Below are 21,743 nucleotides of genomic sequence, written 5' to 3' on the forward strand. Positions count from 1 at the left end.
GGCAACAACATGACGGAAACGCGTTTGAATTCAGGAGTAACAGGGCGATCCGGGGTGTCGAAGTTTGGCCCGTCGATTACCCCCCGACCGAACGAATGTGGCGAAGAGAGGGCGGGAGGACCACGGTGGTAAGAAGCAAAATGCGAAATATGAAGGGTTGATAGGGAGAGAAAAGAGGAGTGACGGGGATCGGGGGAAATGAATGCGCTGCCTTTTGCCAAGAGGGAACGGCTAAAATCAGAAAATCAGCAGCAATGCAAAAAACAACTACACTTCACTTTTTACTGGCATTTTTGTGAAGAACTTGATTGAATTATCTATTGGAATCAATTCTACGGTTTGAACTTATAACTTCAATATATCATAGCATATGTAGTCACTTCGATAGAATCTCAAAGCCGAATCCAGCCTTATTTCAATGGATTTTGACAGCCTCGAAGACCCTTTTTTTTATTTTATTTATAGTCTCAATGTCTCGTGTGATCGTCCAGATCTTTACTTACTAGAATTTGGTGGATTAATTCTAATCTGTAAAAAAAGATTCAATCACACAATATACATGTGTAGATTCTAAAATTTCAAAGAAAACGTGTATTGTGCGTGTGTACAAATTCCGCGTGTCAGTGTACACGCAATCCCGTAGAAAAAAGTACATAAAATATTGTATAAGGGGCTACGGGGCTACTCACAGTCACACATCACGGTGATACTGCGTGCTCAGCTTATTTATGTTCCCCTGCACAATTTGGTAATTTGCTTCATTGGATATTTGATTATAATTATGTCTAATAAATGTGTCCAAATTTAATTGGAAATCTAAGACTTTTATTGAGCACTGGAGGAAAAAGTGAGACAACTGCACGAATCTAGAGACCATATCGCTTTTCTATATATTCTTTGCATATGTAATTTAATACATACTTACATAGATAGCTATCAATATAGCTAATCTGATTCACATTCTACTTTGTTTTCAAAGGAGAACAAGCTGCATGCAAATTTACAAATATGAACCATGGAGACACTTGTCCATTTCAGCAGTCTCGACCGTCTCCACTGAGATCGACAAGCCCGTTGTTCATCGACGCCTGATTCGTCCATTCATCCTACATCTATTACATCGTACGTTGTATAATAGTTAGACATTCTGTGCAAGATTTGTTGAATTCCTATATAATTAGGTACTCCCAAAGAGTATATGTATACATAGGCTATAATGTGACGAATGTATCAACATATCCTTCTTAGCTTGGAGTAATATAGACATATAGACCTTATAGTAAGAGCGGATGGACGAACATACCAGGTAAAACTCCGGGTACGAGGAGCACTTCATTATGGAGATATTACCAGACTTACAATGTATACTGAAACTTGGATTGAACTTTGAAGTGTAATTAGGCTGAGGGGTCAAGACATACATATCGATGTTCATAGAGCAGCCTAAAACACCAACGGATTATATGCTGCAAAAATCCTGGATTGCTCTCATGATTCAATTAATTCTCTTCCTTTTAATACATTGCAAAACCAGGGTTTGCTTTTGATAGAGACTGGTGATTCAAGGTTCGTCTTAAGGACCGTCTTTTTTCACCAAGCTAACATGTATCTTTTAAACAGCGTAGTAAGCCAAGGAAAAGAAAGCAAGAATATCAGGTGGAAACAGATTGAGGTTACAACAATCCACTCTAAATATATGGCTCATATGCGTGTATTTAGTTATTCCACAAGGCTCTTGGTTGTCAGCGTTTGGGGCTCAGTCCAATGGATCCGGCTCAAAGTTGCGACAATCATCACCGAGGCTACCACATTCGTTAGGAAATGGATCGAGCCATAGGACCAACAAGTGCACATCGTTGTACACTATGTATTCGTCCAGCCAGTAAGTATTCTGAATCAAACCATACTGCGTAGAACCATATCAACCGGCGAGAAGGAAAAGAGGGAAGATTTGGTGACAAAGAGGCTGGGATTATGAATATGGCACGTCCATAGTAAAGGTTCTGCTGTTTCAGTATGCTCCCATTGCACAACCTGGGTGACCAGGCAGCCTGACTACCAACCAGAGGACACTTTATAATTTATTCACGGTAGGATGATCAGTGGAAAAGGTGCACCATGTTCACTTGAAAAAGATTCATTGAGTCGTAGCTATAGACATGAAAAAGTAAAAGTGACAAAAGAAAGATAAAAATAAACAGAAAACCAAAATATATCCAACGAATCATATATCCACACGGTCACTGACGCCAAAAGACAATAAAAATAAAACAAATACCCATTTTGTTGAAGCAAGAAAAGTGACAAAAGGAACCTGGCGGGCACCGAAAGCAATCAACAAAGGAAAAGGATTCGAGCAAAATGGGAACATTGCGTTTATCCCACAGACAAAAGCAATATTGTTACAATGCAGGCGCTAGATGCACATGGACGGAAGTATCGAGCTGAACGCAAGAGTAAGGGACCGCTGCCGCAAGGGATTCATGGAAAGTGGAGGGGATGGAGAAAGATAAAGTTAAAGAGGAAGGAGTCATGATATCATCAGAGCATCGGGCTCCATCGCGTTTCTATGGAGACCCGATGAGAGAGTGGCGACGAGGCCCAGAGGGAAATGTGAAGGAGGAAGCGTGGGAAGGAGGGAAGGCAGGCGAGGAAGGACCAGTCATGGGTGGAGTAGCAGTGAGGTAGGAGCTATTGAAAGACTGCGAGGTAGAGCTGGGCAAAGAGTCATGGTAGGCAACAGCGGATGAAGGCTCGGAGCCCATGTTGGCAGCAATCTCGCCACATAATACCCGAAGACCAGGGAGGCCGTTCTTCTTCTGGCGCTTGTGCTCCGGGAACTCGAGAACAGGGCCGGGGCTGGTGCTTTCAGCCTTGGGGGAGCGGAACATCTGCTCGTAGGACTTGAGCTGAAATTCAAGGGCGCGGTTGCGGTCAGCGAGCATCTCATTCTCGGCCTTGGTGGCCTTGAGCTGCTGCTGGGCGGTCTGGTTCTGTTGCTGCAGGGAGCTGACCAATTGCTGTAACTGCATGCAGCGGACCTGGGGCTGCAGCTTCTCTGAGAGCTGCGGTGTGACCTGTTCCTGGCGGATGAGGTGGACAATAATGGCAAGCATGAAGTCCACTAGGTAGATGGCTCCTTGCACAATGTGTTCCTTGGATTGAGTAAGGCTCTTGGAAGGGTTCCAGCCTGCACGCTCGAGGAAGAAGTCGTGGATGCGGCTGTCCAGCTGGCGGTGCAGCTCGCTGAGGTTGCTACGGCGATTGCCCTCGGCGATGCGGTGCTTCTCGCGCTGATCATCTTCGTTAGATTGAGCACTGCCCTTGCGCTTACGGCCACAGAGCTGCTGTAGTGGGGCTTTGCGGTTGAGGTTCTGCGGGGCCACAAGGGCCATGATCTCGTTCGGAGAGAGGTCATTGGGCCAGTCTCCTGCACCAGACTTTTGCATGGCAAAGGATTCTTGCCAGGAGCTTTCGGCCGAGTTAGCCGGTGAAGGAGGAGCGACAATGTGCTCGGCAGCTGCCCATGGTGACTTGAATTGGAAGGTATCCTGAGGCCCGGGGGTGGTGGGAACTAGGGCATCTTTGGCGTTGAATGGGTTGAAGGGACCACGGGAAGGAAGAGGCAAGATTTGAGGGAGGGGAGGCAGTCGACGCTCTTCACCCACGTCGGAGGATCCCATGCTAGTCATGCTGGTAGATGATTTGAGAGAACTTGAGACCATGTTAGATTTGACTGATATCAAAAGGATATCATGGAAACGGCTTACGGCAGAGAGCAGCGGCGAGGAATCTCTTCAGTCATGCGGGCCATCTCTTCATACATTGCTGGAAATATTCAAGTAATGGGCGATATATGCAATGCTGGATATGTCGGAGTGCACGAAGTATGGCGAGGAACTATATACTGGTAGATCAGGGCTGTTGGTAGTTCCTTGAATATATGTTCAGATGGGTCGTTGATGAGTCGTCGGTTATAGCAAGGGTCGAAGTGCAGATAAAACAATGGCGTTGTATATATGCACAATCAAGGTTATGAACAAAAGGGGAGTTATGGACAAAGAGGTGAAAGAATCAAAATCCACACGAGGCTGTATACAAGGAGTGAGACAAAACAAAACCATGCGGGCTGGGATGCATGTTTATATGTAAACGAGGAGGGTACTTTGGAGTAGACCAAACTCGTACCGCTGCAGACCTAGGAGAGGGGAACCGTGAACGATCAGGGCCGATCCTCTCTACAGAGACATCAAGCGCGGAATCGGGAATGTCATACAGACAGCAGACAGTGCATTGTCTGCCCCACCGGCATAAGAACGGGGAAGAAAGACGGGCATCCCGGGTGGATGCTCTGGACCATCTGCTAGTGCCCGCTTGGGCCCAGAAAGAAGCACCAGAGAACGATGCAAAAATATTTTGTATCACAGAATTATCTGTCACATCATGCACAGACCGAACCTCACATACAGTGCTCTCAGATCGACAAATCATAGCAGTTCGATCAAGCCCGAGTGAAAGGTTCATGATGAGGATCCAGGGCCCTTGATTTGTCACCGGGCTGTTGGGTTGTTGACGATCGACACGGGGAAGATTTTAGGGGCAACACTGTTAGGTCCTTGCATCAATAGTTATCCCAATTAATGACATGGGAGATCTTTGGAAATCATATTCTCCGGCCATTCTTGTGTTAGAGAACCTAAATACTCATAAATCGAATACAAAAGGATTAACAGATTTACTCAAACGGGTAAAAAGTAGAAGAAACTAAGATTTACACTATATTGTACATATGGACATATTCCAATGGATCTATATCGAACCGTCCCTACATACAACATGTAGTATCACATCCCCGCTTCGATCTTGGTCTTGAAACGCCCACTGCAGCAAAACTAAAGCATGCACCTCGATCTGTTGCATGGATATTCAGGAGAAGCTCCGGTGGCTATAGTAGAGTATCAAGGGGCTACAATAATAAACCAGACGATCCCCCTCGTAAGAACTTCTGGCAAATTCTAATTGACCCTAAAGTCGCTAGAATTAATAGAATCAAGCAAGGACCTCAAAGTGTCATCCTCCAACAATGCGAGGAGGTATCTAGCTCTATACAAAGTTGGGCACAAGAACGGATATACGAAACGTTACAAAGTGGCAAGGGTCAAGTTTGAACGTTATGGAATTAACGTCAAATTTCATTTAATCATTATCGTCGCATGTCAAACGAATCATTTGAAGTGAAGAGGCCCGACCGAAATGATCGCTCGAGGAAACCAGCAACTTGGGACAGCGATTGACCCAAGCACCGGGTACCTTTGCTGTCAGGCAGCGAATCATTAAGATAATTTGGAATTTCTCTCAACACACAGACGTTAAGGAAATAGACGAGTCAGAGGGGATGGATATTAGTTTTAAATTCGGAATAATTTGACTTAAGTTGTTAAAAGGTTAGCTTTATTGATTATTCTTAGCGAAGGCCCTAAAAATGACACGTTCCCCTTGTGGACATAGCCCTATGTTCTAGTGACCATCATCCTATTTTTTTGAGGGATTTCTCGATTAATTTCTGTACACTTGTATTTATTCTTAATCTCAAATACTTCCATAACTTGATATCTATCCCTTTATAACTTAACAACCCCATGCCGCGTTCTTTGTTAAGGACCAGAGTGGGTCATATAGAATTAGAGCTGTCATATTCTCCGTCCCGTCTTGAATCGAGTCTCATGTTAAGCCCCATCAAAGACACTAGTCCCACGTTCTGGTCTTCGTGTTCATAATATTCTGGTTCTTACTATTGAATCGTGGTTATTCAATGCCTTGACAGAAAAAAAACAATATAGAAATTAGTTGCCATTCCATGCATTCCATGCAGTGAGTCCACTCTATAGTTACCGGAAGAGATATCCCTCGTCTCTAGTCTCCTCTTTTATCTGCAGACCCCTATCAAAAACCTATTTCCCTGCCTTTCACGTTTTCTAGTTTGAATCTCACAGATGATCCCGATCTGGGTCTCCCACTAGGTTCCACGCCTGCACCTAAGAGCCATCTGCAGACGGCATGCAAAGAGTGCAGTAATTCGAGGGGAAACTATGTAGACACGAACCATTTTAGCTGGCTCCAACTTTACAGCTGTTCCGGTAGTTCCCCGGACCCATCTGGGCCCAGCGATCTTCACGCTTCAGATCTGTTTTCTGCCTCCCTACTTACCATTTCAAGTGACGTGCATCTAGTGTCTCCTCTCCGCATCTTCCGAATGGTAAATCAAAACATAAAGTTTATGAGATCAGAGATCACGCCCTACCACTGGGACCGGCTTATGCTCTTGAACTCACTTCGTGCTCGTCTTTTATGTGCCTGTGTGCGTGTCATTATGAACATATGCATCTATTATCCTTCATGTACCGAGATCAATCGTAAATTGCTTTTCAGTGGGCTCCAAACCTAGTCTCCTCTGCACAATCTAGGTGGTTGTATGTACATGACTAGGTGGCCACTCATTCTGTAACCACATTTCTCATATCATACTGAGTACAGCCTTTGCAATAGCCTCGGATGATACTTCCGTCCAGTGCGGCTATCAGGTGCAAGGAACCCAGCCACCTCGTCAGTCTGTCCAATTTAGACGCTTGATTACCACGGTGCTAATCAAAGCTAACGGTAGCCTCAGAGCCAATGATAGTGCTGGGTGTCCTCCTCGCGCCAACGCGCCAAATTATTCCCAATAGTAGTACTTAGTTGAGTCAGCCGCTCCCGTGCCGTCCCTGACCTGTCAAGTTTCATCTGTCGGCGGGGCAGTGTAACGACTATGGGATTTTAATTTTCTACACTACTGCATGTGTCCTATAGAAACGTCAAATATCTAATGATATGGCCATGATTTCAGATTGATTTCTATTCAGTTTGGGTATCACCGAGTGTGATTTAGAACGAAAATCATCTACATACAATATTGGCCTAGATCTACGCCAAGCCGTTAAAAGTACCGGTTCATGCATAATGCAAGATTCCATTCCCTGGTGGCAACAGGGTATAGGGAATTTGGTGCTAATTTACCTAGACGCATGAATATGGATCCCCCAGGTTGTAGCGTGCATGGCTGACTCTCTTCCCATTGTGCGTTGTTACTTATTATGTGCGATTCGATCGGGTTTCCCCAAATGCATGATCGACCTCTTTGCTTTTCCGTGTTTTTGGATTGGATGACTTGTTCCCCAACTTAATAACACGATACATAGAAAATTACTTTATTCACATTTTTCTCTTGCCCCTTTTATACACTGCACTCGGTACGTACGTGCTGTCTTCCCCCACGGGAAACGCAAATGAATACCACTTAAGCCGCTAGCATAAAATTGCAGGCTCCCGCTATACTGAGTGTCATTATATGAGCCATGACGGAGGAGGCTGTGTATACTTCCGGTCTAATTATTGGGGGAAGCCTATTACCGACAATTGCTGACCATCATGGCTTGCCCATGTACGAGCTAGGCAATAATTGTTCTCTCGTACATGGTATCAAAGAGGACAAGATTAGCAGCAAGGGCAATCATGATCCACGGTCCCAAAGCCATGTGGATCTTACGTCTTACCATTTCTCCTTGTACGACTTGACTTAGTGCACTGCCGACTGACTACCTAAACCGGTAGTGGGTTTTAAATGTGCAAAAGTACGTTAGAAAAATAAAAGCCAAAATATTCAAATGTTCACGAGGCGAGAACCACCCCAAACAAACTCGACGGCGATACTCTGATCCCTGCGCAGGTACAACCGATCTTCTGGGCAGGAATCTATTTCCCGACTGGTGCAGCCGCCACCAGCTCCTGCAAGGATAACTCCCTAGTATACAGATCTAGCAGGCGCCCGCGGTGCATAGTACGAAGTAACTATTCTTGGAACTCAAATTTGCCGCATCTGACAGGTCTCACTCGGAGGACTTCTGTCGTCCCCAGCATACATGTACATGCATACGCATACGGCTTGCCCGTGGAGTTCGCGATCGAATTTCTGTGAGGTACGAGGTTTTTTTGGATCTATTTTGCGATGGGATCGATCTACTTGGTGCAGTGATTTGCGCGCTCAGGTCTCGATTTCCCCATTACCAGGAACACTGGTTGCCTCCAATGCAAGGCGGATGTATACTTCGGTGGACGCGACCTTATTCAGGTACCGATTTTTTTTACCGCTATGCATCATATTATATTCGTGTGAGATTTGAGCTGACAACGATTCAATATAAAGTGGTGGACTTTTTGGTGGGATTGCTCCGTTGCCACAATCTCGTATGCTGCACATAATCTATACTACGGAGTTGCCAGCTCATCCCATGTCTTGCACTTACTATATCCACTTTCTTACGCACAGCAAAAATGAAGACCAGCCTGGACTCGGTGGAGAAGCAAATAATGACACACATACATTGCAGTACAATGGCTTATCTTCGTAATTTGACCCATATTTTCCTCTGTTTTTTGTCATGAAAAAAAAGGGTCAAGGTCAGTCTACTCTATTGTTCAACCCCGCAAACAATGTTCTCTGGGTAGTTCCCCGACTCCCCGAACTTACAATGCCGATGTAGATCTAGAGCACTAAGTAATATATAGATATCGATCAAGCGTTCCGACCAATTGAGCCTCGTTCGGTGCTATTCGGTGGATGTCAGACCCCGTCAAAGTCTATTATTTTGAGTAAATCAAATCCAAAGAGATCAAAAGAGCCAACATCTGTGAGAATCCATGATCCGAAACTCAAATAAGCATGTAAAATTGTACTCCATACTTCGTACTTTGTGCAGAAAAGAAATGTATATTTATATATATAAAAAGAAATATAAAATAAACGCCATGAGCAACCCGTGCATCCGAGTCGCCCCCAGCCCCATAGTTGATATATGTCTCTAATCCTCGGCTATACCTATATTTTTCCATAATACCCTTCGTCATTTATGATTTTTTGTGGGTTTCAGTCACGCAGGCACGGTCGATTCCTGTACATCGACACATGCGGCAATCTATATATGCACAGCACATAGCAAACCCTTTCCACAGTCGTCATAAATGCGCCATAATGTAGTTTAGTATTAGCTTTCACTTCTCAGATTCAGATCTTGTTCCTGTTCCTTGAATTTCCTAAGATTGAGTGTTCGTCTCACAAGATAAGATTCTCGCGACCGAGAACTAATGCATCCGGTTCGTCGAGATCCCCTCTTCCCAGCTCCCCGCTCCGTCTATACATTTTATAAAAACCAACTTTTGAGGTCATACCACAATAATTGAATGATTGAACATCCCAATAGTCTAGCTGGATAGATTTTTAGTACTCTGTAGAATGATTTGATATCATACTATAATAATAGTGCAAACATTTCTTTTTCTCATCTCTCACCCCTGATTGGTCTCACCACACCAGGAACTATGCGCGTCTACCTAGGTATCAAAATTTTCCAAGTCCTGCCCTTTCTTAACCCCACATCATAGAAGAACGAGGCTACCAATAACTAAATCGTGGTTCCTACTGGTCCCCGGGCCCTGTTTCAAGTTAGCCACCGCGCTCGAACCCTTCGTTCATACTTTTCGGAGAGGACGAACTTGACTAGGATTGCAAGAATGGGCCCGATGCTGTGGATTCGACATATCGATTTTCTCCCGACGGGCTGGGTTGGCTTTGTGGCTAGTTGGAATTTACACGCGAGACTCCCGATGTAAGGAAATATAATCCGTAAATAGGTCCTTTACTATTATTGGCAATATCATATTAATATTATTTCCCTAGCATTACATATGTACTTATCGCTATCTCAATATCGTTGTCAACTCACATACAGACACATGTTTTAACACTAAAATCTAGCATACCTCCTTTGGAAGTGAACATCGCAGATCGTACACGGTTGGCCCACATCCAATGCTAGTCACTTTCCCTCTATCTCTAAATTTCATCTCTAACCATCCCGATCTTGAGGACCCAGATCGGATCAAAAAAATCCACCACGAAAAACAACCCCCCCCCCACCGAACACCCCCACCGAATCCGCCTGGCATCGTTCATCCCACGGAACCAAACGAACCAACGGCTACAGCAGGCCGGAATCGACATCCTAGCTTCGGATACATGTTTCCCCTCTTTTGCCATGCCTTTCGGGGGATGTCGCAGGACGTTCCGATGAAACTTCATCCCGCTACTAAGGTAGCTAGTGGTTAGTACCTATCATGGACCAGCGCTCCTTCTGGTATCTGCTTTCTAGCGCGAGGGCTGCCAGCATATCTAATGGCGAGAATCCCCACATCGGGATTCAACATCGGGGTCTGCATTCGCAGGATGGTCGCAATGGGGGATTTGCGGTGATGCTGATCTCTGATCTCAGACTAGTACGAGGTGAGGGGATTATCAAAAAAATTGGATTTCATATTTTTATACTTTTGTTAGTACTGGTCTGGCAAGATTTCGTTCTACACAGGTGGATGCTTCGGGGTTTGTTTCGTAAGTGAAGTGGGAGGCTGGGTGTAGTGATTGAAGAGATGATGGGTGTTGCGGGGACGTGATTTTGGGATCCGATAGAATAATTTGAAGGCCTGCGTGATCAGGATATTCAGCTGCAATGGTAATAGAATATACTGAGCTGCTATGTACACAGTGATCGAAACCAAATCGGAAAAAAAGTTGAATAGATATATATAGTTACAAAAATTTACGAGACATGTTAAAAGCGTATCACAGACTGACAAATCGCCAGACTTCCTAGTTCTATGTCCGAATGTCGATTGAGTAAATGGATGAGTCTGTACAGAATAGTTGTGTAGCAATTTGTGTTTTCTATCGATATCGAATCGTAAGAATGAGCGGAATGGATCAACTGACAATGCGAATGGATACATATATATGTTTATCCTATACCACTTGAGCACTTTACCAAGTTCGGCGGAACCGACCAAAAACGTGGAATGGACATGGGCCTAGTATCATAGTCGACCTGCGGACAACCATTTAGTTGTTAAGACTTCATGGCACCGACGGAATGTGCTTACAAAGTGAGAAATAGTCTTACAACAGGCAACATCTGGGTAAATATATGAGATTACAATCATTAATCTGCGCGCATGAAACAAAAAGCAATATTACTACTAGCATAAGGGAAAGCTGGAAAGAGTGTTTACAAGAAATACAACGTGAGCAAAGATCCCAACCACAGGCCCGAAAAGCCTCGCCTCGCAGGATGAACAAGCAGGTTACAAAGTGCAACCGAATGCATTAGGACGCGATGAGCGCACCATAGAACATAACAAAACAAGTAGCACAAGGGTAAGAAAGACTCCTGCCTGTGAACAACGACGGAGGTGCGTTTTCCGAGGCCAGGATCCATATTGCGAATTTTCTCCACAAAAGACCGAATTATTATCATGACTGCAGTGTGGGACTTGGTAAAAATTTGTACAAATCCTCAAAGTCAATTGACTCCTCCACTAACCGACCCCTTACAGGAAAGAGGCGAGAGCGCCGAAGAAGGCGGCGATACCGACGACGGGGACGTTGGCGCCGGTGAAGAAGGCAGCACCGGAGGAGGTGCTGGAGGAGCCGCTACCGGTGGAGGTACCGGAGCCAGTGCCGGAGGTACCGTTGGCAGTGGTGGGGTTGTCGTTGGTGGCATTGCAGCTGAACTTGCCCTTGATGACGTCCTCAGTCTTGAGCTTCTTGAAGTCGGAGCAAGAGAAGTTGCCGTGGGTAGACTGCATGTTGAAGGCACCCTCAACATCCTTAAGAGCACCGAGAGAGACCCTGTTTCACGTTAATATTTGTGATTTCTGGTATTGCGATGTAGCTTTTACTTACTTGTTGAAGGTACCGCTGAAGTCAATGGCACCCTTGACAGTCTCGAGGTTGGACAGAGAGATGATGTTGAGCTCGTCATCACGGGCAATGGTGAAACCACCGTTGACGGTCTTCAGGACGGGCATAGAGATGTTGGACAGCTTGGTGTTGTCCTTGAAGATCAGGTCACCAGTCTGGGTCAGGTTAGGAGCGGAGAAAGTCTCGAACTTGGTACCCCAGAAGCCGAGCTGGCCGGTAAGCTTCTCGAGAGAAGGCAGGGAGACAGCAGAGATGTTCTGGAAGGTCATGCCAACACCAGTGCCAAGGTTGGGGAAGTTGACCTCGAGGGTGTCGTAGTTACCGGAGAAGCTGATAGACTTGGTGGCGTTCTTCAGGTTGTTGATGTTGATGGTCTTCAGGTCACGGTTGTTCTGGATGCTGAAGAGACCGACGGTCTGCAGGGAGATACCGTTCAGGTCGGTCAGACCAGTGTTGGTGATGCTGACATCACCGGCCTCGGTGACACCCTTGGCGAAGTTCAGGGACTGGAGCTTGGGGAGAGCATCCCAGTTGATGGAACCAACGCTGTCCAGCTGGGCGAAGTCGAGGAGGGTGAGGGTGGTGAGACCCTCAAGGTCGAAGGTCTTGCCGATGCTGGTGAGTTCGGAAGCGGTGATGGAGCTGACGTTGGCACCCTCGGAGCAAGAAAGACCACCGGTAATCTTTTCGATACCGCTGAGAATAAGGTCACCACTGTAGGACTCGTCGATGGTAATGTCACCGCTAATGGTGGAGCAAGTGTTGATGCCGTCAGCGTCGCTCTGAGTCTTGATCTTGGTATCACCGCAGTCGTCGGCTGTTAAGAAGTAGTGTTAAGTGACTGATTTATGACTGTTTCCAGGAGGTCAGAACTTACAGCTGGCGAAGACCATCTGGCTGGCGGCCAGCGCGGGGAGGATGTACTTGAGAGACATCATGAATTCTGCAGCGCGTCAGTAATGGAGATAATGATTTCACTGCGATGGAAGATGAACACGTACCGATTAAGGGATATGGAGTTTAGTGAATTCGCAATGAGTGGAAGAAGAAGAAGCGCTTCAAACGAAAGGGAAGCGGTAATACTGCCAAGGACTATAGGCAGGAACTCTCGAATGGTAAGAACGAATGGACAGGGTTGGAGGAGAATGAAGAAGAAGAAGGAAGAGGAAAGGGGAGTCAGTGGATGTGGTGGAGATTGTATCTTACCAAGGTACTGGACCACTTTTTTTCTTATATGTTTACTTTTCAAATCTTGGTATTGATACGAAGGGATGAGAAAAACACACACAGTACCGCATCCGGTGTTTATGGTAGTGCCTGGTATTTTATTGCCGCTTCCAGTCATACTTTTTGGCTGAAAAATACCACGACATTACAAGAATTATGACAAGTTGTCAAAATTACCCAAATTACCAGATTACCAGATTACCAGATCATTAAATTACTCTAAGCCAAACTCTGCCAAAAAAAAAGTTGAATCAAGAGTCAATTCCTGCTTTTGACTGGCGCTAGTGCCTACTCGTCCCACCCTACTCCCCGCCCGATTCGTCAACCCCCTTTCTACGTATCTAATTTTGGTATTCCTTACACACGTGTTATTCTATGCTTGTTTTGTTAATGCGGAAAACTATCATTGCAAATCAAACTATTTGATAGTTGGATGTTTCTTGCCTTGTAACTACAATCTAAGTTTCTGTTGCTTTCAATTTGGACGATGCAATCAGCAAGGTACACGGAAATTAGCTGTTGATCAGGTATTGCACATTGTATAGTTGTCACAAATAGTTGTTCAAATTGCAGTGCCACTTGTCTTGTATCTCGCTTCGGCCTATCAAATGTAATTGTGTAACCACGCTTGGTATCTTGGATATGCACTTGTGCCTTATAGAAAACAGTCTCGAGTATACAGGACCTAAGAATAATGCTTCATAAATACTAGCTTGTTACCAATGTTAGATGCAAATTAGAAGTAACCAGCTAGACCAATTTCCCACGGGCCCATCCTATCTATCACCTGTCAACGTCATCTATCTGTATAAGCTTGAGAACTCCCCTGTTGATCTCTAAGACAAATTTAGTTGATTGGATACAAATGCAGATAAACCCCCCCCCCTATATAAGTACTGAGTCAATCCAAATCTCATCTATCGGGTTCAATTCTACCAGAATAAGACGCAATCTTCAAAATGTATTTCGAGCTTCAATTGATAGCGGCCGATCTAAATTTGCGGGATTCCAAGCCTTCCATGGCCCCGCCCCCCTGCCGCTATCGTCGATTGCCCCCGGCATGCGCGACTTCTAATTGGCACGTTGGAATGACTCCTGGATTAGTGTTACTGGTTTTGAATTATTTTGAGGCAAAATGATCGCCCCTCGCGCGATATGCAAATGGTGTCAAAATAAAAATTCTATCCTTTAGGAGCCACGCGATCCCCTGAGCAACAAGCCCCTTTTTATGCATAAGTACAGTACAACGTAGTTAGCTGTTATACGCTGTACATCCAACGTATTCTGTATGTACGCTGCAAATACCCTTACTGGCTCTTCTATAGCAGATCGTCCACCGCGACTGCGAATCTTCGCTACATTCTGCGTCTAGAATTTCCATCGCCAATATTCCTTGCCTATAACGTATATAGTACCTGCACAAGGATGTCATAAGACGAACGCAATGGTCTGATATCTTTGATTGCTGTGCGTTATATGCCGTAATGAAAATTTCAGTGCACAGATTCAGAGCTCGGCTATAAGTTTGGCTCCGAGGTTGGAGCTCCTGTCACTGAAACCGCGACGATCAAGTCATGTCCAGAGCTTCATCGGCCCGAGTCTTAGGAAAACCGGGTCGCATCCCGCTTTTTCTAGATCCAGTGGAATCCTCAGAATCGAAAATTTTGAACCGATACGCAACTCACCTATTAATTGTACATTGTAACCAGTAAACATAGCGGCTTTTGTTTGGGTGGCAACAAAGTCATTAATGTCTTTAAGTGCCTAAACAACGTTACAGTGTAAATTTGGAAATGTTTCAGAACGGGGCCAACTGGCTCCGTACGCCTCGCTCCACTTTTTGTAACGGTCCACAAGTGATCGATATGTTTTTTTTTCAATCGCTTAGAATCATTCGAAAACTTGGTCGCTTCAACTTATTACCGAATGGCCGCGTTGCTTTGCAAAAAAACTACCGGTACAAAAACTCTGCAGTCACCACGATCACAAAAGCATCTGTTTTTCTGATACCGTCCTCGGACGCCACAAATATGGATACCGCGCGGCCTTAGCCTAAGTCTGTGCTGTCTAGTTAACCTTAGCCGTCACTTGTCACAGTACCAGAGACAGATGTACGAATCTTGCTCGTGGCATTCAGGTCGCATTCCTGACAGTCTAGGTCAAAGGGCTGAAGACTGGCCACACAGTGGAATGCGTGGCCCGGTTAAGTGCGGTAGTACTATTACATCTCAATCTACAATGTAGGGGCAAAAATGGCTACATTCCCGAGCGCACGAGACCACTGCCCAAACACAAACCACATGCCCAATGGTTTTTCCCGGCCACTCTGGGGTATGTACCTTTATACCTATTCCGCCGAGTTCTTTTGGGTAGACTGGGGCTGTAGTGCAAACTCATTTGCCTTGGGTATTGGCTGGTAACACAGACTAGGATTGATGCTTGTTTCGAGATAATCTAACTTGGTTCAACGCTTCGGGCTAAATGTTAATCTTTGTTCTTACTGGTTGACCAATTACACTAAATGAATGGTCGGTTCATCCCCACTGCATGCTTTTTTGCGATCAAGTAAACTGATTAGTGCAACATAGCTGATGGGGTTGATAAATGCGTAGCGTAGGACGCTGACGCAATCTCCGAAAAGTAGGTATCTCCATTTTTGTTCTGATGATCCATAATTGACTGTCTGATCTCGAAATTAATTTTGAGGCTCATGATATCTTTGTTTATCTTCGGTTTAAGCCGAATTTTTCATATTTGGTTTTGTATTGCTGTATTGCCACTTTACCATGGCTCTGATTCCAATCCCGGTGTTCTTAGGATCGTTCCTTGGAACTGTACTACAGCGGAGTATATCACATCCAATCGCACGGCTCTTCAATAAAGATCCAAGGAACATATATGTTCATGCTTGTCGTGTCATTGTTGATTCGCTGAATATGCTCGGTGCTTTGTGTTTGGTAGATTTGATTTCAACGGCCGAGTATTTATAGTAGCATGAAATCAAGGATTTCTGCGTACTTTTTTCGACATATCAACCATGAAAGTCTGAATTGTTGTATCCTCGTATTTTACTCTCTTTTCCTAGTAAAGTTCATTGCCGAGGGTCGTTTCTTGTTTTTTCGATGAGTGATTGGCTTTTATGTACCTACATATTTATTTATGTATCGAATGATCTGACCGCTCGAACAATAGGTGAAAAAGTTAACTCTAATGACCCACGTTATAAGTCTTAGGCTGAGCTAGCCCAAAGTAGGAGAGATCAAAAAGTAAGCCATGTAGCTCCACACAGGCTTAATGGAGAATTTACGCTCCGTTCTGGACCTCGGGTACCCTCGATACTGTAGAGCAGGTGCCGAAGGAGGAGAGTATACAGACCCGAAATCTCCAGCTCTCCACAATGAAAATCTCGCACTTGGGTCACTCTAAATTGGATTTATGTTAGCAATATAAATTTTCCTCACTTTGGAATGCTTTCTCTGGCGTGGTGAGATCCACCACAGAGGGTACCGGGATAAACTGAGCATCAAAACATAAATCAAGTATAAGATGGTTGAAACGATTTCAATCTTGCCGGACGGTCAGTGATTTTGCAAGCGAGAGTTGACAGAATCGAGACCCTCTAAAGAAGGGCTGCTAAGGTGCGCCGCGATCCGAGACTCGGCAGTGCCAGGAAAGGGAGCAGAGAACCTGATAGAGTGAGTCATGTTTATCCCCGAAAAATGTAGGCGATGATTCTATATAAGAGTCCAGATACAGGGAAGCCGAATCTATTATAAAGTGTTGGAAAATGGAAGTTTGAGAAACAAAAAGCTGTAGGCAGACCAAGCAACGGAAGCTATGTCTCGAAACTCTAGCGAGACTCTTTAATTTCACTTTATTGTCATCTTCTTATGAGCCCTTCATCTATACTTCTTTCTACTGATCTTCCCCGTAAATTCTTACCACATTTCCTCGATCTCTTTGCGTTTGAGGATTTGATAGTCTTGATAGCAACTATACATTTATCCTTCAACCTCAATATCAGCAGCTTCCAAGCCTTCTAGCGATTTTTTACTAGCTTGTTTCATGGATAGTATATTGGCAAAGTGTTACGATTTTCCAGTCGAATCCAGTCAAATCGATATGATTAGTTTTTTGGGTGTGACAACTTCAGAAGTCAAAGCCACCGGCTTCCACAGCTGTTATACCAAAAGCAATGATTTTTGTCAGATAAGAATAAAAGGCGCAGTATGCAAGTAAGCTTTCAAAGGGGGCTTTTAACAGGAAGGTCCTGCTTTTAGTAAAGTATTTATTGGCCGAACTAGCAATGTTTCATACTTTGAGGAGACACTCTGCGTTTATCGTGCCAGTGAACAAGGAACTATCGATGCAGACGACAATCTGTGAGTAGAAAATCTCAACCCCCGGCGGGAATGCACGGCAAATCCCAAGCAAGGCATATGGATTTGAGCTTGACATCGTGCCGAGGAAGTCTTAGCCTGTCAAGCCTTTCGGAGTTGCTGCCAATTGAGGAATGAAGAGCATTTGGTAATCGTCTCTTTAGGTGCCAAGAGTAAACCAGAAGTATGTCGCCATTTAAGCTCCGATATACAATTGCGATGTGATTATTACCAAGCCAGCTTAGCTAGCTTCCTCATTGACTTCAAATTACAGCTAAATTTTGGCAACGAGTGAATAATCAAATCACCTTAAACCAAACTCGACTAAGTCCTCCACCATGTCGAAATAATTTCTACTGGGAAGGCAAGGTGATTTATGACGCTCATGACTGATGTTCATGCGGGATGGTAATCTCTGGAAGCATGAAGCACGCAATGAAAGTCACGTATTAGGTTAACTGCCTATCTGACCACCATGCCGCTCTAGCACATCACAACATCCAGCGCTATCGCCATTTGAAAAATAACATAATGCGGGGGTTATGTCCCCAAAACGTCTTTTAAGTGGTGTGGTTTTCCTAGATTGCTACAGGTTTTGATGAGATACCTTATATGACAGCCGTGTCACCTGTAATATGAGTGCAATTAACGGAAAGACCACAATGACAGTGACCGATAACTTGCCTGAGCGCAAGAGATCATATGGCACTCTTGAGCCGCAGGGTGAGAACACTGATGCGGAAAATCCATTTCTAGACCCTGATATCGCGGCCCATTGGCGACTTGTGTACGAAAAGGCCCAATATGAATGTCGGCATGTGTTTGACCCTTCACTTAATTGGTCGGAAGAGGAAGAGAAACATCTGGTGCGAAAGCTAGACTGGAGGATTTGTCTGTGGGCTGTATATTTTGCTTCGCTGCCATTGCCCAAGAGCCGCTCGCTAACACCTAACTCTAGTGTGTCATGTTCTTTGCGCTTCAGGTTGATCGAGGAAATCTTGTTCAGGCAGTTTCGGATACATTTTTGACGGATTTGAATCTGACTACAAATGGTAACTCAGGTCTCTCCACAATTAGCTTCAAACCTTTCTTCTAATCGGTGTTATCTCCAGACTACAATTACGGCAACATTGTCTTTCGACTAGCATTTCTCATTGCGGAACTGCCCTCACAGCTAGTGTCTAAGAAACTCGGACCGGATCGGTGGATTCCCATTCAAATGGTGCTATGGTCTGTAGTGGCCATTTCACAGTGCGCCTTGACCGATCGCAGGACTTTTCTGGTCACGCGCGCCTTACTTGGTGTTCTCGAGGTTAGTTTCAGTACTAGGTACGAGAACCGTTTGCTAATATTGCAGGGTGGATTCATTCCCGACATTGTCCTCTGGCTCTCCTATTTCTATACTGCTCGTGAACTTCCCGTGCGCTTGAGGTATGTCTCATCTCTTCTGATATGTGGCTCTGCTAAGCTGGCTCTAGTTTCTTCTGGACTTCACTCTCTGTGACAACCATCGTGACCTCCCTCCTGGCCTTTGCGGTATTTCACTTGAGTGGAGTACACGGCTTAGCGGGTTGGAGATGGCTTTTCCTCATCGAGGGTCTTATCACCCTTGCCATAGGACTTGCTTCATTTTTCATGATGCCAGCATCAGTGGTACAAACAAAGACCTGGTTCAGACCCAACGGCTGGTTCACTGACCGTGAAATTGCCATTGTGGCAAACCGAGTCCTTCGTGATGACCCTTCTAAGGGCGACATGCACAATCGTCAAGCTATAACACCTACCAGACTCTGGGGCGCCATCAAAGACTACCATATGTGGCCCATCTACTTGATTGGAGTGGTTGCATACATCCCACAGTCACCAGTGAGCTCCTACATTACGCTTACTCTTCGTTCGGCTGGGTTCAACAAGTTCAACACGAATTTGCTTACAATCCCAGCCAGTGTCTTTCATATTTTCAATCTACTTCTGATCACATGGGTATCCAGTCGGCTGAACCAATGGTCGCTGGTTGCCATGTTTCAGGCCATCTGGACGTTACCCTGTTTACTTGCGTTGCGGTTCTGGCCGGGTGTGATTACAAATGCCTGGGGAACGTACGCTGTAGTGACGGTCTTGCTGAGCTATCCATATTGTCATGGTTCGTATACTCAACTGTCTTTCATAATTTGCAGAATACTGATTCCGAGTATAGCAATTGTAGTTGCTTGGGCATCAAGAAATGCTAACAACGTTGGAAACCGATCTGTTTCGGCTGCACTTTATAATGTTGGTCATCAAAAATCATATAGACAAAATGTTTATGCTAAAAACCTTCGCAGATGTCGGTCCAGGCGGGCGATATTGCTGCCTATTTCGTATACAGAGATGACGACAAACCGAAATATCGCAGAGGAAACACATCTCTCATTGCTATCAATATTCTTGCGATCATCATGTTTCTAGCAGCGAAAGCATACTATGTGCTTGAGAACCAAAGGCGGGAGAAAGTATGGAACGCCATGTCGGAATCAGAGCGAGCTGATTACATCAAGCAGACTCGGGAGCAAGGAAGCAAGAGATTAGATTTTAGATTTGCACACTAGGTGCGATTTTCTGGCCTACGAGTCATTTGGATTAACAGAACCGATGTTTATTCTAAGGCATATATGGCTTTCACTTACTCTGAATGTGATATTGACTCGCTGAGGGTCGCTGGTAATATGTCGAGCAGTATACATATAACATATAAGAGCATTGAATTCAACAGCTGGTGAAAATGTTATTAGCCAATATAGTACTCCGTAGAATACTCTGTAGAATATGTATAGGAAGCAGGTTCTCTTGGCATGTGGGTCCATATTTCCACCTCCGCACCTCCGCAAAGAGCCGCTTAGCCTGACCTTATCAACTTCCTCGGAGTCGAAAACAGCTCTTTTGTTTGAAAAGAATGTCACTTAGACGTTCAGCCCGACTGGGCTCTATCCCAACTACCAAACCACCAACCATATCGAGTAAAGCAAGAGTCGCAAAACCTCGCAAAGCAACAAAACCAAAAGCACAGCCAAAACCAGAAGCTTCCTACTGGTCTCCGGAGCCACTCGCAGCAGAAAAAGAAACAGACCAAAAACCCACGCCCACTAACCCCCCTCACTTCAGACCATCGACGCCTCCTCCTCTGGACCGCCCCGTCGACCCTCACCGAACCAACGCAACCCTCCTCACCCCGCACGGCTCAGCAGTAAACGCCTACCCTGCCCACATAGAAGATGCCTCGCCCACAAAAACAGGGCTCCCCCGACCCCTCGCTACAACGGGAACTATCCTCGATCAAGCAACCGCACATCTGATCGCCACAGATCCCCGCTTGGCAACAATAATCTCACAGCATCCCTGTCCACTCTTCTCGCCCGCTGGCCTGGCCGAGGAAATTGACCCTTTCAATAGCCTGACTAGCAGCATTATCGGCCAGCAAGTCTCGGGTGCAGCGGCGAAGTCTATTCGAAATAAGTTCCTTGCGTTGTTTGATTTGCCTGACGCTGTTGCGCCGGATGGACATCGTCATCCGAAGTTCCCGACTCCGGACCGGGTTGCTAAGTGTGATATTCCGACTTTGCGCTCGGCGGGTTTGTCGCAGCGGAAGGCAGAGTATATTCAAGGTCTCGCGGAGAAATTTGCGAATGGGGAGCTTGGAGCTAGGATGCTGGCTAGCGCGACTGACGAGGAGCTTTTTGATAAATTGATTGCCGTCAGGGGGTTGGGGAAGTGGTCTGTTGAGATGTTTGCTATCTTTGCGCTTAAGCGCATTGATGTCTTTTCTACTGGTGATTTAGGAGTGCAGTGAGTTGAGCCTAGCTTTTGCCCTCCATTTTACCCATGAATGTTTCTCTATGTACCTGGCATCTGTGATTTAGGGCATTGAATAGGGACTCGCTAACACTTTTTTAGACGAGGCTGTGCTGCCTTTGTTGGCCGTGATGTGAGCAAACTCAAAGGCAAAGGGGGTGGTAAATTTAAATACATGGCAGAGAAGGACATGTTGGAGCTTGCTGCCAAGTTTGCGCCTTATAGGTATGTCCCATGATTCATCTGCTTTTGCCTACCCAGGTAGATATGGCTGCTTACATGGTTGACGCAGGAGCTTGTTCATGTGGTATATGTGGCGGATTGAGAATGTCGATGTGGCAGTACTCAGTGGCTGAAAAGTATAAAAGATATGGGCTGCCGTCATTCAGGTCGTCATGATACATACGACGCGATATCATGCCCAGGTGCTGTTCATAGGAGGTGGGCCTTATATAGTTGATTAAATG

General features: G+C 45.3%; 5 protein-coding genes across 5 annotated transcripts; 3 read left to right on the plus strand and 2 right to left on the minus strand.

The window, feature by feature from the left end:
* Nucleotides 1-2,567: 2,567 nt before the first annotated feature.
* On the minus strand, nucleotides 2,568-3,826 carry N7529_000442 (putative HLH DNA binding domain protein; the record flags this gene model as incomplete). The annotated part of the gene is made up of 2 exons (XM_057235973.1): nucleotides 2,568-3,714; nucleotides 3,771-3,826. 2 exons carry the CDS (start codon nucleotides 3,824-3,826, stop codon nucleotides 2,568-2,570), a joined length of 1,203 nt encoding a protein of 400 aa, XP_057102776.1.
* Nucleotides 3,827-10,206: 6,380 nt separating this feature from the next.
* N7529_000443 (uncharacterized protein) lies at nucleotides 10,207-10,504 on the plus strand (the record flags this gene model as incomplete). The annotated part of the gene is made up of 2 exons (XM_057235974.1): nucleotides 10,207-10,365; nucleotides 10,424-10,504. The coding sequence occupies 2 exons, from the start codon at nucleotides 10,207-10,209 to the stop codon at nucleotides 10,502-10,504; spliced, it is 240 nt and encodes a 79-aa protein (XP_057102777.1).
* Nucleotides 10,505-11,469: 965 nt separating this feature from the next.
* Nucleotides 11,470-12,780, minus strand: ecm33 (GPI-anchored protein Ecm33; the record flags this gene model as incomplete). Its single annotated transcript, XM_057235975.1, has 3 exons — nucleotides 11,470-11,770; nucleotides 11,825-12,659; nucleotides 12,720-12,780. 3 exons carry the CDS (start codon nucleotides 12,778-12,780, stop codon nucleotides 11,470-11,472), a joined length of 1,197 nt encoding a protein of 398 aa, XP_057102778.1.
* Nucleotides 12,781-18,110: 5,330 nt separating this feature from the next.
* N7529_000445 (pantothenate transporter) lies at nucleotides 18,111-20,036 on the plus strand (the record flags this gene model as incomplete). Its single annotated transcript, XM_057235976.1, has 7 exons — nucleotides 18,111-18,314; nucleotides 18,407-18,500; nucleotides 18,561-18,760; nucleotides 18,806-18,879; nucleotides 18,927-19,591; nucleotides 19,646-19,719; nucleotides 19,773-20,036. The coding sequence occupies 7 exons, from the start codon at nucleotides 18,111-18,113 to the stop codon at nucleotides 20,034-20,036; spliced, it is 1,575 nt and encodes a 524-aa protein (XP_057102779.1).
* A 344-nt stretch (nucleotides 20,037-20,380) lies between these two features.
* Nucleotides 20,381-21,632, plus strand: alkA (DNA-3-methyladenine glycosylase II; the record flags this gene model as incomplete). Its single annotated transcript, XM_057235977.1, has 3 exons — nucleotides 20,381-21,270; nucleotides 21,379-21,501; nucleotides 21,569-21,632. 3 exons carry the CDS (start codon nucleotides 20,381-20,383, stop codon nucleotides 21,630-21,632), a joined length of 1,077 nt encoding a protein of 358 aa, XP_057102780.1.
* Between the last annotated feature and the right edge of the window lie 111 nt (nucleotides 21,633-21,743).

Source organism: Penicillium soppii (genome assembly GCF_028829465.1).
Source record: "Penicillium soppii strain IBT 18220 chromosome Unknown utg000001l, whole genome shotgun sequence".
In the NCBI taxonomy this organism is placed as follows: Eukaryota; Fungi; Ascomycota; class Eurotiomycetes; order Eurotiales; family Aspergillaceae; genus Penicillium; species Penicillium soppii.